We start from the raw sequence: 17,562 nt of genomic DNA, 5'->3' as shown, positions 1-17,562 counted from the left end.
TCATGCCATAGTGTGAGAAACCAAAAAATCCTGCAAAACATATATAGATTAAACTGCTTTGTTGGCAAAATGTGCAAACAAAATTGACTTCCGTAAATGTACCGTTCCCAGTGTGTCGTTTGACATAAATTCATTTTATAATCCAAGTCTGCTTAGAAGTTCTATATAATGTTATCTCTGACTTATCTGTTTTCCTTGGTTTTCATGATGCAGCCTGTTTCATAATATTTTCTAAAGTTGTGATTCAACTTTACATTTACCAGTTAGATATTTAGAGTGACACATTTTCTCCAAACAGGAAGAGGAAGTGCAGCAAAAGGTAAGCAGCAAACTGAATAAATAGAGAGATTTGGGACATTTTGGTTCTTATTTGGCTGTTAATCATTTTTAGCCATGTAGACTGCAAATTCTAAAATAAATAACATCTGGATTCTTGTAAATCACTGTATAAACAGATGTGGTCAGTAATTACCACTAATTCATATGAAAATGCTGCATGAACTGATTGAAGTGGATATTCAAACTACCCACAGGAATGACTCACCTCAATGTCAGGTGAAGTGTAATCTAGTGACAGCATGTTAATGAATAGTGTCCACATTTAGAGTTGGGTCAGACAATTACAGTGGTGATCTAATTCAGAGTCCCTCCATGATGATGACCTTGCAATCACTATGACAACAGAGGTAAAGGAGTAAATTTAAAAACAAGACCATGGTAGCCTTTCAGATGGTAATGGGTCTGCTGTAGAATATTTCAGCAGGCCTTTTCAAAGCCATTAGCCTATATAATTAGGTTTATTTGTCATGCCAGCTTACCAAAGAGGGAAAGGAATTGTTTCTACGGGAAGGCTTAGAGTTTGTTTTGCATTTGTAATCATAGAGATTTAATATTTTAATGTATAAAAACACAAACTTGTACCTGGTTGAAGTTCTCTCAAAATGTGAAAAGAAAAAGCCAGAAAAACTGAAGGATAAATGATTCTCACGTAAAAGCATAACTTCACTTTGACAAATTATTTAACATTATGTCATTTATGTGCTTTTGGTATTTTTTGTTTCTTATTTTTTAATCTTTGCTACTTTGTATTTTAGTTTTTTATACTTGCTGCAACATCAACTGCTCAATTTGGGATACGAATAAAATGAATCTCCATCTGAACATGGCTCTTTGAAAAATAGGTATCTTCATCAAAACTTTGTACATGTAAATGTACTGGGAATATGTAACCAATAAAAGTCCAATTGCACAATTATCTGCTTCAAATTGGTATAAATGAAGCGATTAACTTTGCAGTTTGAAAGTAATTTTTATTAACAGCTGAACAAGCAGAGTTGTTTTCTTTTCCTGTGGTGAAAACCACACACACTCACATCATGTCTTTCTATTTTCACAAGGACTTTGCATTGAATTTTATTAACTTTAGTGGCCTAGTCCTGTCCCTAACCCTATACCTAAACCTAACCATTACTAGTACATGCCTACCCCTAAACCTAGTGTAAATTTAATTCACACTTTAGCCCTAAATCTGACCCCTGGCCCCAAAACAGCACTTCTTATGGGGTCCCGCCTTTGGAGAACGTATTATTTGTTCTAAAAATGGGCTTTACAAGGAGAGATATGCTGAAACTCACACACAATCGTGTTTCTATAAGCAAACACAGGATATATGATAATCATCAGTGATAACTGACTGTGTGCATGAAGCAGTGTTCGCTGTCTTCCTTAGGGTACAGCACACCGTCCTTGATGAAGACGGAGATGGCTCTCAGGATGAAGGACACAAACAGGTTCATGTGAATGAAGTTTCTGGTGCAGTGCAGCTTCCTGCAGAAATGGGGGATAGAGAAATAAGTCACATTTTATCATCTTTAACCTCAAACATTCAGGGCAATGTTGAAAACCGTGAGTCAAAATTGTCCAAATCAACATCAGTTTAAAATGAATTGAGCTTCTTTACAACAACCTCCTGACAGATTACCTACCTATATATTCAGTAAAGTCTGTTTGGGGTGCAGAAGGGGGGGGTACAATCTAACAGTGTCTTACAAACACTGTAAGATTAAGAAATGTTTTACAATAACATTCAGCTTGAGAGAGAGAGTTTGTATTGGCACTCCTAGCTGTTCTGGGAGAGCTGCTTAGAGTGAAACTGAAAGAGTAATTAAATTAATCATAATGATAATAATTTCCAACACTGAAGTCAAAGAGCTAAATTTATGATGCAGGAGAAAAATCTTTCCTGCAGACCTTTTGGAGCATCTTCTAAAACTAAAAGCAAGACAGGATAGAATTTGATCATCTTTAGTTTAAAATGGAAGAAGTTTTAAACAAAGTTTGGTTTTGATGAAAGATTAACTATATTTGTGGAAACACTTAAAATAAGCATTTCCATGACTTTGGCCACCTTACAGATTGTATTTGGGAAAAGTTATTATTCAACATTAACACATTCTCTGAAGCAGAATTTGCTATTTGTGAACCATTTTCAATTTATGAAATATTAAATGAGAATTACCAGTTTTTCCCAAATCTCTACTTCTCCTCATGAGTTCCATATCATGCATGTCTTCTTGCGATGTATCATTACAAGTAGTGATGAGTAGTATCTCTATAGCCAGTAAAGTGGCAGATATTCTGAATTTTTAAATATAAGGGGTAAAAAAATCCTTGCTTGAAGAATTTCACAATGGTATAGAAAACTATAGTTAAATACATAAAGTATTAGAATGGTTAAACTCGCAGTAAGGCCCTCTCAGTGATCAACAGAAAAATCTTTATTGAAGTTGCAAGAATCAAATCCTTCTTATAATTGCAGAAAAATCTTTTTTTTTTTAGAATCAATATTTGGTGATGAGCCCGAAGCATTAAAGTAAGAGGGTCTCCTGCCATCACCGTCTTTAGCTCCCTGCACAGATGATCAAATTCAAGTCAGGACTCTGGTTGGGCCAGAATGTTAAATTACTTACACACAGTAGAAACATCGTGCTAAAAATAAAATATGACATTAAACCCGTTATTACTGTTTAGCTAAGCCTGAGTAAACTTAGGGTTAGCTGTAGCATCTGGAAACACTGGTTCACTAGGGAGGTGGTTATTTTTTAACTATGAATACAAACGTTTTTAGCTATTAGAAAAGGACAATGAGTTTTAGTAGAAAACAGTACACTTGCAATCAGAGGCTAAATTGCTGTTATAGTAAGAACATAGTTCTAATAAGCACCCATTTATCTTGAGATATGAAAAATAAATATTTACTAATTAGAATATCTTTACAGATATGGGCTATAGCTTACTATACTTGAGAAGCAATAATTAACTCCTCAGTGACTGCTGCGACACAGTTGAAACATATTTTGCTCTTTTACAATAGACAAGAACAAACACTGCTAATTCAAATTACTTAGCCTTTTAATTAGTTTATTTAGGGACTTCCACTGGGATCAAACAAGTTTTTTGGAACGTAGTCCCTGCAGAGCTTGATTTTAAGTTTATTGTAGCAGCAGCAGCTACTTACTGCATAGAATCAAAAACAGACTTTATCTGTTTGTATTTTCATGTTCAATTATTCCTTTTTTATTTTCAAACTCACCTGAATCTGCAGAGAATGACCATGGCTGTGGTTAAAGAGACCAGTGAGGTGCTGTACCCAACTGTATACAGGGCTTTAACCGATGCAAAATAATCCTGATGATTGAGAACAAAAGTTAGAGTCCATGTAGGAAAAATATGTATATTTCAACAAGAGAAGAAAGTCATACAGGCTTTGTCGTGTTGTCGTCAAGAAGGCAAATGTCCACATAGTGAGGATAAGGCTCAGACCAGCCATACTCTGTACAGTTTCGATTGACCTTCCCAATTTCTGAAAATTAAAAAAATAAATATAAGGTTTAATGCCTTAAAAAAAACCGTAAAGAAAACTTATTCTGACATTCATAAAGCACTAAATGGAATGACCAATCAGACAAGGTGACTCACCTTCTTCAGGTGTCATGAAGTCGTGAAAGAACTCAGGACATTTGACCGTTACAACCTCACCGACATCGGCAGCCTGCCAGCAGGTCAAGTTGTCCCACATCCAAGGACACACTGAAATGTTATAAAAACATACTTAGTAACTTATATATCAGTTTTGTGAAAAAACAAACTGTATTTGATTCATAGAGATGAATTGTGGTAGAGTAGTTAAGAGAAGTGACAGATTATTTTTTAATGACAGTAAATTCAAAGACTTTTCTTGATCATATAATTCCAGCCAGGAAGCACAACTTGGAGAGACCAATTGTGGTAGCAGCAATAGGAACCTTTTAATAATGTTTGTTTTGGACATTATAGGTTTTTTCTTTTTTTTTGCCATGTTGGCTTCACGGCAGAGTGAAAACCTTATTTCACTCCCACATTAGGCTGGTTCTCCCAGTAGCCTAATTTATTATAATTTCTTGAGCTTTTCCATGTCTTTTCGCAACAAATGAATCTCAAAAACCAGTTGAAATGCAGAGTCCAGTGCTTTAAAATAAAATTAAATAAAACTATCAAGTCTCTTACACAAAGATACCACACTACAGTCTTAATAATTTTTTTTCATATTAATGTATTTGTTTCATCAACCGTTTAATCTGTAACAATACAAATAGAAAATGTAATAAATTCCATGGAAAATTAGGAGGCTAATCAGACAACAATAAGAAAAAACACAACATCACGAAAAATGACAAATCTAAAACTAAAACCATATATGATATCGTAAATGTAGAAAGGGCAGTTGCGCAGAAAATAAAATGCATTCAGTGTCTTCAGGTCCTCTTTTGTTTTTCTAGAGTAAACCACAGAATCACATTTTTTAAGTGTTGGCACTCTTCGTGCTTTTAAGTTAAAATCTCTGAATTTTTCCAAACGGTGCTGCTGTCATCACTGTTGATGCTTTTCAGAAAAGCTATCCATAATAGCAAGAAACTGTCACTTCTCCACTGAGGTGAATGGCAGAAAAAGTGGTTGTGTTTGTCTATCTGGGGCAGTTCATGTGCAATCTGTCAGATAGAAATGATCACAACGGCCAAAGAAAAACCACCCAGCCCTACGCTGACACTTCTTGTTGCAATTGATGTGTTTTTATCACCAAATAAGTTGCAATGAGAAAGCAGTAGAAAAACTGTTTGTTGGTAAACAGTTGTTCAGTCACACAAATTCAATAATCACTTGCTTACAGTTCAATTTCTTATTGATGACCAACTACCTAGGACAACATTTAATCCAAGGAATTCAACTTTAAATGATCTGCTGAATCGAATTTGGATTGCAACTGACTGATATAGCAAAAAAGTATATTTTATTTGCATATTTATTTTTTAATGCTGAAAGTGATTTCCAAAGAAATGTCTGGTATTGGGCACCATTAGAGAACTTGTTTTGTTCTTAGTCAAATTCAGTGCAGGATTTTTATCATTATTTTCATCGAAACTGAAAACAAAAAAGAAGATGCAGATCTGCAAATTTGATTATTTGTTAATCACATTTGATTATCTGTTGTAGGTAACTTTAGTTGTGGACATATTGTAGGATTTCAAGGTTGTGCACATTTAAGCAAAAAGTGGCAAAGAAAATGTTCAACTTCTTAGAAATAAGTTGTCACTTAATTGAAGTGAAAAATGTTCCACAGCAGTACTTCATCTTCCCAGAAAAGCAGAAAGCCACTCTACCAAACAGGATTTTACTGAAACCAAAAGAAATGTGACTTGTGACTGAAAGCAATATTTTCACTATTGACACTGCTTCTGCTTGACTAATTGTTCCCCTGAAAATCATGTAAACGTATTTCAATATATTCCACTAAAAGCTTAGTTGCAGTTTTTTTTTTTTTTTACAAATTCAGATTTCTCTGTTTTGATTTACTGTGAGCTGAAAAAGTAGAGAAAAACATTTGTATGTCTTGTGTTTTAAGGAAATAATTTTTGTCACATAAAATCACAACTTCTCTGAAAATAAACTAATCTAACTTATGTCAAATCCTTCCTGCTGTGAAGAGAACATCTAACAAAACACGTGCAGGTCTTTATATTTTACATTTGTCTGAAGCTACTTTATTGCAATTGTAATCTCATGGTGATCCTCCCTCACCTCCTTCCATCTATTTTTGTACGTCACCATTTTTCTGGTCTTTGCTCTCCACTTGCTCCATCTCTGTCGCTTTGCCTCATTATTTCTGCTGCAGCAGTTTTCTGGGTGCTGACAGGTCCAAGTCTGTGTTGTTGGTGTTTGGATTGTATTTTGTAGTGTGGCTGCATCTGAGTGTGCATATGTCTCTTTACATATGTGTGTGGATGTGTATGCAGACCTTTCGCTTCTCTGCTTGCCTCTCTAATCTGTTTTGGTTCTGTCTGCTGAGCCGGACACAGAGCCAATTACCTTTTAAAGGGCAAATCGGAGCCAAATGAGCCGCACTGAGCCACAGAGGTAAGGCTTAATAAAAGACTTTGTCTGCATTGCTAGCCATCTTACACAATATCCTACAAGCATCCTGAATCTTCACTGAGCAACAGAGGTGGGAAGTAACTGGAAATATTTACTTTTAAATTTACTTGAGTAATGTCTTGGAGAAAAAAGAAATACTTTGAGCATTTTTACAAGACTGGATACTGTATCCTATTTTAACATATACTGTTGCTAATAACTACCTACTGTAGTATCAAATTTTATGCTGAATATATTTGATTTTCAAAAATGTTTCTTCTACTTAAAAATTATTTTGTAATTATGTCAGTCATTTGTATTATTTTACTCATTTTAGTTCTTAAGATAATTTATATTTCTTGTTTGTCCATCATTTTTAAAATGTGTAATGTGTGAGAAATTGCACATAAAATGAAACCAGTGCACCAGATACTTACCCTAAAACAGTGAAGCTACATTTTGGGTGATGATTACAAGATTGGATCAAACACATCCTAAATGTCCAAAATCAACATAATAGTCATAGTAAATGTGGAACTATCAAAAGACCTGAACAATCCAAACACATCAGTTTAATAAAAATGAATTTATTTTTACCCTGTTTCCCCTTTTTTACCCACTATTTCTCTTTTTCATGTTTTTTTAAGCTTGCAAGCAGAATTTCTGCAAACCAGGCACCTTTATTTCCCCACCAACGATTTGCTGTCAGCAGAAAGAGCAGAATGGCGTCTTCAAAAGGACAAGAGGAGACAGGGATCAGTTAAAGGGTCAAAGAGGGCCAACACATGGCTCTGTGCACTGACAGTGTAAAGTTATATATAGCCCCCTCCAACTAAACACCCTCTGTTACAGAGGAAACAACAACAGGATGTTTGATTTTTACCAGGAGCTACAGAAAACTGAACAAGACACTACATCAGACCACAACAGCATCAAATAAGCTCATAGTAAGATTAGAAAGAGTTCTGCTGTTTTTGAAAAACATGCAGCCCTCTTTGTGCAATGTAGCAACAGTTCACGTTTAAATCACCATTTGATAAATAAGCTGAACGTCCAACTCGTTTGCAGTTTAAGCTTTTTTATCTCACACTCTGAATCCTTTACGTTTTGGGGTGAGGTGCGGGGCTGGAGGGGTTTGGTGGCTGTCAGTAAAGAGGTGAGTCACAGCGCAGTTAGGAAGTTGCAGTCTGCTGGACAAATTTCTAGCAGCAGGAAACCTGCAGCAAATGCTAATGAAAACCACAATCCATAGCCAAGAAAATAATTGCTTCCAGGAACCACATAACAAGATTCCTGTGTTTTCTAAAAAAGGTGACATTGGAAAAAATTTGAAAGCAGCTCAGCGTGACATTACAGGCAAACATTTTCTTTTGTAGACTAACAGAGAACAGCATATGCTATGTAGCAGCCTTATTGGGATAGGATTTTTCAAGAATGAACATAAAGCTTCATCTCTCGTCCTTACATGTTCCTTTCTGATCCTTACAACCCAGAAATATGACAAATCACTAAGTGGAAAAAAGCACAGCTTTTTCCATTAATTCTCTGAGGCTGACACATGACTTTCATCAACGGGTCTTCTGAGCGTCCATTGAGTTTCCAAAGATGCACAAAATTTAATCACAGCAGCAGAAACCATGAAAAGCAACAATCTGATGCCAAATTATGCACATAAAAGTCTGCAGAAACACCCTCATATCCTTACTTACCAAATTCAATGCCATCTGGGTTGTGCAATTCTATCATTTCCATGCATTTCTCATGTTCACGCTGTATTATGCAGTGCCCAGACTCTGAGGTGACCTGCAGAGAAGCAAGAATTAAACTAGTGTCACATCAAAAGTAGGTTTCAGAAACCATTAAATCACATTCTGCTAATGCTTTATGAAAGAACGCATGCTTGACACTTATTTGGAAAAAAGCTGAAATTATGCTTGAGAGGAGAGAGAAATTTGAAAATAATGACACAAATTGTTACTAATATTGCTTAACTGATAAAACTGGCAAGGAAAAACACATTTGTCAAACAACTATATTTAATGTTTTCCCTGATTTAATTTCTTTTTATTTTACTTGTCCTTTTTTTTTAAGAAGAATAATTCTGGATTGAAAAGGTTTTAGATGCACTGGGGTTTTAAACTGGTCAAAGGTGTCAAAGCACCAAGACATCCAATAAAGCGATACATGAAATGAAGCACAAAAAGGGTCAAGCACATAACTTTGTGGAACTCCGTGTTTAAGAGTAATCAAACACGATCTGTCAAGTATTCTGGAAGAATAATTATAAATGCTAAATAAATACATTTTTGAGAATATTAAGAGAATGGTCATTTGGATGTTATCTTAAGTTTTTGTTTTGTTTTTACAGTGCACATGTAAAATTGAAAGTTGTTGGAGACCTGCAACAAATCCAACTTAGATATCTAATGAGTAGAGACACTAATTGTAAATGTCTATCATATTTATAAAGGTCAAAATTATTTGTTTCTCATTGAAGTTTTGGGGATGTTACTAATTCCTTATGCTGGTGATTTAAAAAAATGCAAAAACAATCTTTAAATCTTTTGTGAATCTAATGAAAAGTTGCTGGACCTCAACAAATATTTACTGCTTAAGTGAAAGTCTGACAGTCTTGACATTCTACCGGCTTGGTGCAACTTGAGGACATGCAAAATGCAGAAATTGCACTTGTAGGGCGAAACAAAGTGAAACAGGATGCAGGAACTATTTATTCAGAAGAGTTGCAGTCGCTGCTTGTCATCTTCTCACTCAACGTTTCCTGTCACTCTCTTGAGGCCAATCTTTGATTTGCACCTCCAGCCCCTCCTTTCCTCTCTCAGTGAAAAGATAGGTGTAATATATCCCAGCCCTCTGAGCCACAGCTGACTCATCACTACATCTCTGCCCTCTGATATCAATTCACTTCAGGCCTCACTGCCCTGCTAAGACTGGGACGTCAACTGCCTGAAAATGAACAAGAATTCACTTCTTTCTTCATCATGATGCACATGGCTGGAATTTGAAAACTGCTAGATGACATATGAATCACATGAGCATCATCAGAGATATCTGTGGTGTTAACATATCCAATTATGCAACAAAGAAATTTGGAGGAACACAGCTGCTGCTTCTTTTCTTCTCAATGAGGGTGAACAGCTCCTGTTTTTCATATTGCTGCTTTTTTTAATCAATAAAACATTTTCTCCCATACTGTTCGAAAGGAAGAGCGCCTTTCAAACTCATCCATGTTGCTAAGCAGCATATAACCAGCATACTGAAGGCAAAGCTTCCCACATGAGAAATAATTGGATGCAGATGACTAAGATATGTTTGGCATGAATTCAGACAGACCTGTCAGATGAAAGGATGAATGTGTTATTCTTAATTTATGCAAACAGAGCTGCAGATATGGTTATGCTTATTGAAAATAGATCTTTAGTTGGTTCCAGATCCTTTTAGACTTTGAATAATTTATTCTAATCATTTAAGATGGTTCTTTGCCAGTAGCTCCTAAATCAGAGTATTTCTTTGGGAATTCTCATGTCCTTAATTTAAAACATTAGACAAAACAGCTGTTATAATAGATTTTAGCCAATGGAAGTTACAGTGTTATTATCAGAAGTATTAAATTGATGAAACAAAATAATCAGCATATGACTTTTAATAACATGGTGTCTCTGACCCTCTCAATCTGAAAACTGATATTAGCTAGAGTAATATTTTATCAACCCCCTTAGAGTGTATCTGTGCTGTGTATCAAATGTAATTAAAGATCATTTAAGCCTTTTAATTGCCGTTTTGACCAATAACATTACACTAAACATTGTTGACTAAAATATAGTTTGTATTTCATTTTACAAACACAAAGTAAACAGTATTTGTGAAATGGAAGAAAAATGATTCATGACTTTCAAGATTTTATCCAAATTCAAAAGGTGTAGAGTAATTGATCTTTCTAAAACCTTAGGAAGTGTTTTGTTGTTTGTTCTACCAGAACCACATCCAGAGAATGTAGTTTTTGCTTGCTAGATCATCTTTTGACAGATTTACATCTGGGTTTTGACTGGGCCATTCTCATATGTTGCTAATTTAAAGTTAGAGCCACACTTCCTGGCTCTATGCTGAGGGTCACGGTCCCCTGATTGTCCAAAATCTTTTGGGTCGTTTAAAAGATCTCCGTCAGTAATCTCCAGTATGGAGTTTAACCAATCTGACACTGTTAGAGGAAAGCTTCCTCACAGCATCATTGTCTCACAGTAGGTGTAGTGTGTCCAGTTTAAAATTAAAGGCCACATTTCCTCTGTGTACTACATATGACTTGAGGTAGAATTGGATTAGAAATTGTTTGATGCTTTCTTGCTGCAGTGGCTTTCTTTTAGCCACTCTTTAATAAAAATCCAATTTGTGGCGTAAACAACAGAGATTCAAGCTGTCTTACGAAGAATTATAATAAAGATTTAGCTCTAATTTATAATTTATTACAAAAAACCTGCACATACATTTAATAAAAGTAATTTCCAAATTGTACAAAGGCTTTTATTCTTTTTTACTATTATTACAAAAGCGTTTTACTTCGAGTACAATGATGAAACAGAAAAACATAATAGCTGATGGATGGAACACAGAACAAGACAAAAACAAGATGGAGAAGCTGAAGAACATTATGCAAATTCTCCTGATATTCCACCTTAACCAGTCACCATGGCAATACTGCAGGGATCCGAAATCAATGAAACAAATTTTCATGTGTGCTTCTTATTCTCCACTTTCAATCATTTCTCCTCTCTGAAACAGATGTCTGTCCAGATAAGTCCCCCATCCTGCAACTGCAGAACACACTGTTTCCCTCCCCAAGGCTATTTTCTAAGACCGGATAGCTCAGTGACTCCCACAGCAGTGTGCAGAACAGATAATAAAATTCCCATTTGACATGGCAGACCATTGGATCCACCGTAAAGACCAGAGTCCATACAAATAACGAGCACGTTACTGCATGGCTAAAGGACACCTTGTACATTAGTTTTTTTTTTTAATTATTTTATTTAAGATGGCATTTTTAATTAAATGTAATCCTAGGTGAGAAAAGATCAAACTGCTTTGTTAATTCGATGTTGCATTTTTCTTTTAGAATCAGGTAAAATAAGTAGAAATCTGACTGATGCAGCTTTTAAAGTCCAGCTGTGCTGCATCAGGGCGCCTGATACAATTCCTCCCACTCATCTTTCATCCTTTTTAATTGCAATGGGAGCGATAATAACTGTGAGTCACAGCAGTTGGATTCACAGCTCTCTGGTCAGCCAGGCCATCTGTTATTGTTCTAAGAAGAGGGCATATGGCTTAACACAAAGCTGATCCTGGAACTGTAACGTATGCTGATGGTGTCGGTGGGGAAATTATTATTATTATTATTATTTTTTACAACCACAGCACATATAGTATACATGTGTACAGGCATGTTTAGGAAAACAAACCAAAGATTAACCTGAGACATGGGATACTGGTGATGCAGACATGCAAACATTTCATCCTACATGATTGCAAACCTGCACGCATATTGAGAACATGCAGACAAATGACTCACCAAGTGCAGGAACAAAATTGCAGTGAACAGGTAGCCTCTCATCGTGCCTGGTGAAGAGCGTGTGCCCAAATGGCTCAACAGTATCGGTTTAAATGTGGATTGGTATTTGAAGGGAATCGCTGGAATCTGTTCCTTGGAACAACATTAAGGACTCTGAAATGTGCACAAAAGAAAAGAAGCAGCATCAATATACAGATTTACTTAATGAAATTGTTAATTAAACAAATGTGTATGCAGCAAAATGATTTATACATGTTTTTTTCTTTGAATAATGAAAAAAAACATCTGAAACATAAAGATATACAGTATCCTCCCTTCTACCACCTCTAGTCAATAATTTGACAAATCACGCTTCATTGTGAATACTGCTTTGGATGTCTGTAAGCTTTATACATCAATCATTTTCACAGATTATTATTTGTACTGGGAGTGTGCCCTATAACTGCAGGTTGCCAGTTCAAATCCTCGCTCATTCTGTCTCAGTCATTGAGTTCTTGGGCAAGACACTTCCCCTGGTTTGCCTGCTGGTGGTGATCAGAGTATCAGGTACTGATTGTATGTCAGCCTCACTTCTGTCAGCCAGGGCAGCTGCAGCTACAGTGTAGCTCGCCACCATCGGTGTGAATGACTGACATTACTGTAAAGCACTTTGGAGTCCTCAGAGTTAGCAAAGCACTATGAAAATACAGGCCATTTACAAAAACTCAAGCTCAGTTAGAACCTCAGGGACATAACTGAAAGTCTCCCCAAAGATTCTCAATTTGATTATTTCCATGTGGCCTTTAACTGGGCCATTCTGACACATGAATGTGATTTGACTGGAGCTATTCCATTGTAGTCCTTGCTGTGCGTTTAAGAACAAGAAGACGAACTTGAGCCCCAATTCTTTTGGAGCCTCTGTCAGGCTCTCTTCCATGACTGTGATGCATTTAAATTTGTTCATCTTCCCATCAGATGAATCAGAGAATTGTATTTCTACTGGTACTTTGTGTTGATTTATCAAATGAAAACAAAATAAAATCCATTAAAGTTTGGAGTTCTAATGTGACAAAGCAAAAAAAAAAAAAACAATGGCAAAAAACTGGATTCTTCTTTCTTGTTTTACTTATTTGACATTAATTTTTGAGGTATTTTTGCATTGTAATGGAGACCAGGGGTTGCACTATTCAGAAAATATGATTATGGATACTGTGTTATATATAACTGAGTTGCAGACCAAAGGTTTTCTTATTTCTGCTTTTCATTTTAGCTGGGTTAAGACATTTGTGGAGACATTTCGTAATAAAAAAATGTTAATATGTGTTTAAATAAACTTCTGTTGGTTTAAATTGTGTGTTAAACAAACAGAACTGCAAAAGGTAAAGGTAAAAGCTCTTGGAGCGTACCAATTTAGATTAACTTAACTTATTCTTTGGATGCACCTTAGATTTGTTAAAGTGTAATGATTTGTATTTATGTAAATATTTATTGGTAACATTTATTGTCTTTGATGTTAAGTTTGTGTAAATATTGTTTGTTTTCTGATTCCCTCTTGTCGTGGTTCCTTCCTCTAAATCATTCAGAGTATAAAAGACATCTAGTTGCTTTCAAGGTGTAAAAGGTGTTTAATTTGTACACATAACCTGCACTACTTCAGTCAATTCACCCCATTTTATTGCCCATACTTCTCTGTTAAACATTGAGCCTCTGCTAATCAAAAGTAACATGTTGATTGTAGCTGATGTTAAGATTATAAAATTATTCAGCATCTTGTGTAAAATATTTGGGTTTTAGGAAGTGCACATGTCGTATTGTTCCTAAATGCAACGTTTTTTTTTTTATTATTCAGATTTGTCATATCATTATTGCAAAAACAATTTCTCACTATATATTTTTTTGCTAAAGAGGTCAAAGCAAACTTTTTGTGTATTTGTATAACTCCCCTCCAAAGTTTCATATAAAGTATTGTATTTCATTATACATTTTTTAATCTATAATATTTAATCTTTTTTATTTTACATTCTTTTGAGCTCTTCTCTTGTGTTTATTCATATTGTATTATCTTTAATAATTTATACAGATCACCTTAAAAAATAATGAATCCTCTGTGTCATATAAAGAGTATTGCTACACTTAAGCATACATAATGCACCAGCATGGCAGGACAAATGGATTACATTTATTGTGACAACTGTTTTCAAAGTTTTTTTTTTTTTTTAATCACACTTAATCTCAAAGCAATGAAAAGAAACCAGTGGAACAGAAATAACTGTCATTAGTTTTATGCTGCTATGTGATTCTACTTTGACGTTTCCTGAAATCCCCTTGGACTTGAGAATCTTCCCATTAGTTTCTGATAATTAATGGATGAAACAATGACTAATAAGAAGATCTTTAATTCATAATGAACTGGTATTAAAACACATGTACTGTACATTGTGCTTTCCTCCAAATGTTGCTCTTTTATGACAAAAACAACGACCGAGTTTGCATCAGACCCTATCACAGCTCACTCATAGTGCTCAGGAATCCACACATAAACACACGCACAGGCACACACATCAAGTGGATGCTCATTTTTAGACTCTCCTTAAATAGCATTTTGCATTTATACAATAAAGGACACCAGATTTTCTATTTTTTACCAATTATATGTCCAGAGAATAAAGAATGCTGATTACCACAGGGAAGAGGTTTGGGTGTGTCATGTATATTTGCTTCTAAACTATAGACATTAAAGATGCATCAATAAGACAGGTCCTGGATAACTTCTTTTGCAGTTTTTCTTTTAGGTCTGTGGTGCATACCCCTATAACAAAGACAAAGTTTCTGCTGCAGGTTCTTTGATAGAAGTTATAATTCTGAATCTCATAAAATATGAAAGATGTACAAGTTTATCCTTATTCATGGGCAAAAGTTATTTAGGGATCAAAACCAATGGGAGTTTTTAGTTTTGATGCATTTATTTAAGAGGGGAAACAAACCAGTAGTTTTGGTTTTGACCTGCCAATAAACAATCAGAGCCGAATCAGTCTCTGACATTTGATGAGTTCTACTAATTTGGCTCATTGCTGTAGTATTCAAATTGTATTTCCATAAATTACAGAGCAGAGTATATTTGATGTGTCAAAGTTTTGTGACACTGATGTCACAAAATCTTATGACATGTCTGGAAAATCAGTGGCTGCATGCCCTAGCTGGAGATTTAATTGTGTTTACCTCAGATGGACAGAAGTTAGTACTGGAGGATTGTTTGCTGTACATATCTTTAAGATTTAAAGATATGTACTTAAAAGTACTAGGCTTATAGTTCAGTGCATTTTCATTATTATTAATATTGGAAAAGTATTACAAAATTTGAGTGGCATTTCCACATATTTAATTGAAATGGGGCCTAAGTGGGGCATCACTCGTGCTACAGAACTGCTAAACATTTAGCAGCCTGGCAAAGCTTGACATCAAACTGTGAATCCAAAACCCAATGAAAGAACGTTGGAGTACAATTTAAAGTTGTGAATTTTACACACAAGGTAAATATGTAGTACTTGTGAATATAAATGTGTATATTTTGAAAAAAATGATTCACCTACCAATCATTGAAAAACTGTCCAGTTGATTGGTACGTTTCTGATAAAAAAGAATGTGTGTAAAGAGTTAAAATTTCGAACCAGCTCATCTCACCTGCTTTTTGTAACACCTTACACAACCCAACAGCTTCCTGTTAATACCATAATTCCCACAAAGTAAAACGTATTCTGAGCAGCAGCAACAAACACACATAACATGCAGGCAATCATTGAAACAGCAGAACATGCAAACATGTTCTCTCGGAGACAGTTCATGCACGCTGATAAATTTCACTATGTGTTCTTTCCCTCCACCACTGAATCCAATTACCTCTAAAGCATCTCTCGGATGCTTCATCAAGTAATAGAACAGACAGCGCTTGGGGGCCAAAACCCAGAAATTTAGAGGGTGGAACCAAACAGTGGAAAACAAGACTAAGAAAATCAAACATGTGCTTAGTTGGTTTTTCTTAGCTATTAAACTGTTTCTTGCAGCGTAAAAATTTAATTGGGTTAAAACAAATCATATATGTTTGGGATTAACAAAGCTCTGAAGCAGGAAACAGATGTTAGGCTGAACATTAAATCATCCTGAGGGCAAGAAGCTGGATTTGTGAGAGTCACATAGAAATCTGTGATGCGTTAAACACTCTGTGTGATTTACAGCAAAATTATGCACTGATTCCAGTAAGATGATGAAACATAAAAAACCCAAATCAAAACAAAACAAAAACATTTAGACAGAAATGTATATTTGTTGGCCAAAACTTTAGTAGACAAACAAAAACATACCCAGGCTAGGATGAAAAGATATGCAACAATGACTCTGTTACTGTTCCAATGTACACCAGCTTATACAAATAAGCAAAACTCTGTGTACATAGTCTATCAATTGTAAATATTATTTAAAAGAACTATGTCACCCATAAGCCTCCTCATTAATGCTTGAATATTCAATTTTTCTCTCAGCCTAATCTGGAAGGATGCTTCCAATTAAGCCACATGCAATGCTGTAAATGTGAACACCATGTCTATGTGAATAATGTGTGTTTTGAGATCAAGCAGCCCAAAACACACCAGCCTGTAAATCAGCTCCAACCATGTCAGGTGATGTGTGCCAGAACAAAAACACCCTTAATTACAATCAATATGAGACAAATGTTTCTTCCCTCAGTGCTGCAGAATCAATAGGATAATTTTGCCCTGCCCTGATTTTTTTTTTTTATCCCCAGAAATGTTAAATATACCATACTCGTGGGTGACCTTCATTTGTAAAACATCTCACTGTACATTTGCTTCACTCTTACTCAAATTAATCCCATGCGTATTCTGACATTTTCAAGAAGAAACATGTGGGATCTGATGCTTTACTAGTTCAGCTGCTGCTGCTGCTTATGCAAAAGAGCCGTAGATGCAGGATAGAAAAACTTACCGATACATTTGCCGAAATATTTACACATGAAGCCATCGGTATTTGCGGGTTTTTACTCCGGAGTCAGGTATCACCACGTCCTGCTGCTGCGGTTGCTGCAGGACGCACTCACCGCGTTGGTTGCTGCTGCGGCAGCACGACGACGAGGAAGAGGAAGAGGAGGAGGAGGAGGAAGAAGAGAAAGGAGGAGGGTGAACGCTCCTCCGGGGTTCGCACCTCGTCAGACACGGAGGTAACAAACCGAGACTGTTATGTCTACAAATGAAGGGAACCAGTGGTGGGAGGAAATGGGAGAACTGAAAGCAGAGTATTTTCGTTCACGTTTAACGCGTGGGACTTGTTTTTTTTTTTTTTTTTTTTTTTTTTTCCTAAAACGGAAACTGGTCATAAAACTCTCGCATTTGCGCTTGCACTTTTAGAAGTCTCTGAGTAAGAGTGATTGTATGTGAGTCAGAATCCAGTCTGTAAATTGGATGTTGGTCAAAACTTTAAACTGTCAGTCCTTCTGAAGCTTCAACGGGGTGATCTGCTGAGCCCACCGCGGCCGCGGGCAACCC

At 35.8% G+C, this 17,562-nt stretch overlaps 1 protein-coding gene across 5 annotated transcripts in view; it reads right to left on the bottom strand.

Annotated features, from left to right (window-relative positions):
- The window catches only part of LOC102217007 (pituitary adenylate cyclase-activating polypeptide type I receptor-like), a 28,903-nt gene extending 11,597 nt beyond the window's left edge, over window positions 1–17,306 (bottom strand). For 2 of the 5 annotated variants that reach the window (XM_005799938.2, XM_005799939.2), the window contains exons 1-8: window positions 17,006–17,304; window positions 15,598–15,634; window positions 12,029–12,181; window positions 8,157–8,250; window positions 3,979–4,089; window positions 3,762–3,862; window positions 3,593–3,687; window positions 1,695–1,827 (exon numbers count right to left, since the gene is read on the bottom strand). In XM_005799938.2, coding sequence (XP_005799995.1) covers window positions 1,695–1,827; window positions 3,593–3,687; window positions 3,762–3,862; window positions 3,979–4,089; window positions 8,157–8,250; window positions 12,029–12,070 — 576 coding nt within the window. In that variant the 5' untranslated portion in view covers window positions 12,071–12,181; window positions 15,598–15,634; window positions 17,006–17,304. Of the gene's footprint in view, window positions 1–1,694; window positions 1,828–3,592; window positions 3,688–3,761; window positions 3,863–3,978; window positions 4,090–8,156; window positions 8,251–12,028; window positions 12,182–15,597; window positions 15,635–17,005 lie in introns of all 5 variants that reach the window. The other 3 variants (XM_005799936.2, XM_005799940.2, XM_005799937.2) reach the window with 3 other exon arrangements.
- Window positions 17,307–17,562: the final 256 nt, after the last annotated feature.

This window comes from Xiphophorus maculatus, chromosome 6 (assembly GCF_002775205.1).
Source record: "Xiphophorus maculatus strain JP 163 A chromosome 6, X_maculatus-5.0-male, whole genome shotgun sequence".
Lineage (NCBI taxonomy): Eukaryota > Metazoa > Chordata > Actinopteri > Cyprinodontiformes > Poeciliidae > Xiphophorus > Xiphophorus maculatus.
This window is presented reverse-complemented; position numbering and strand designations above follow the sequence as displayed.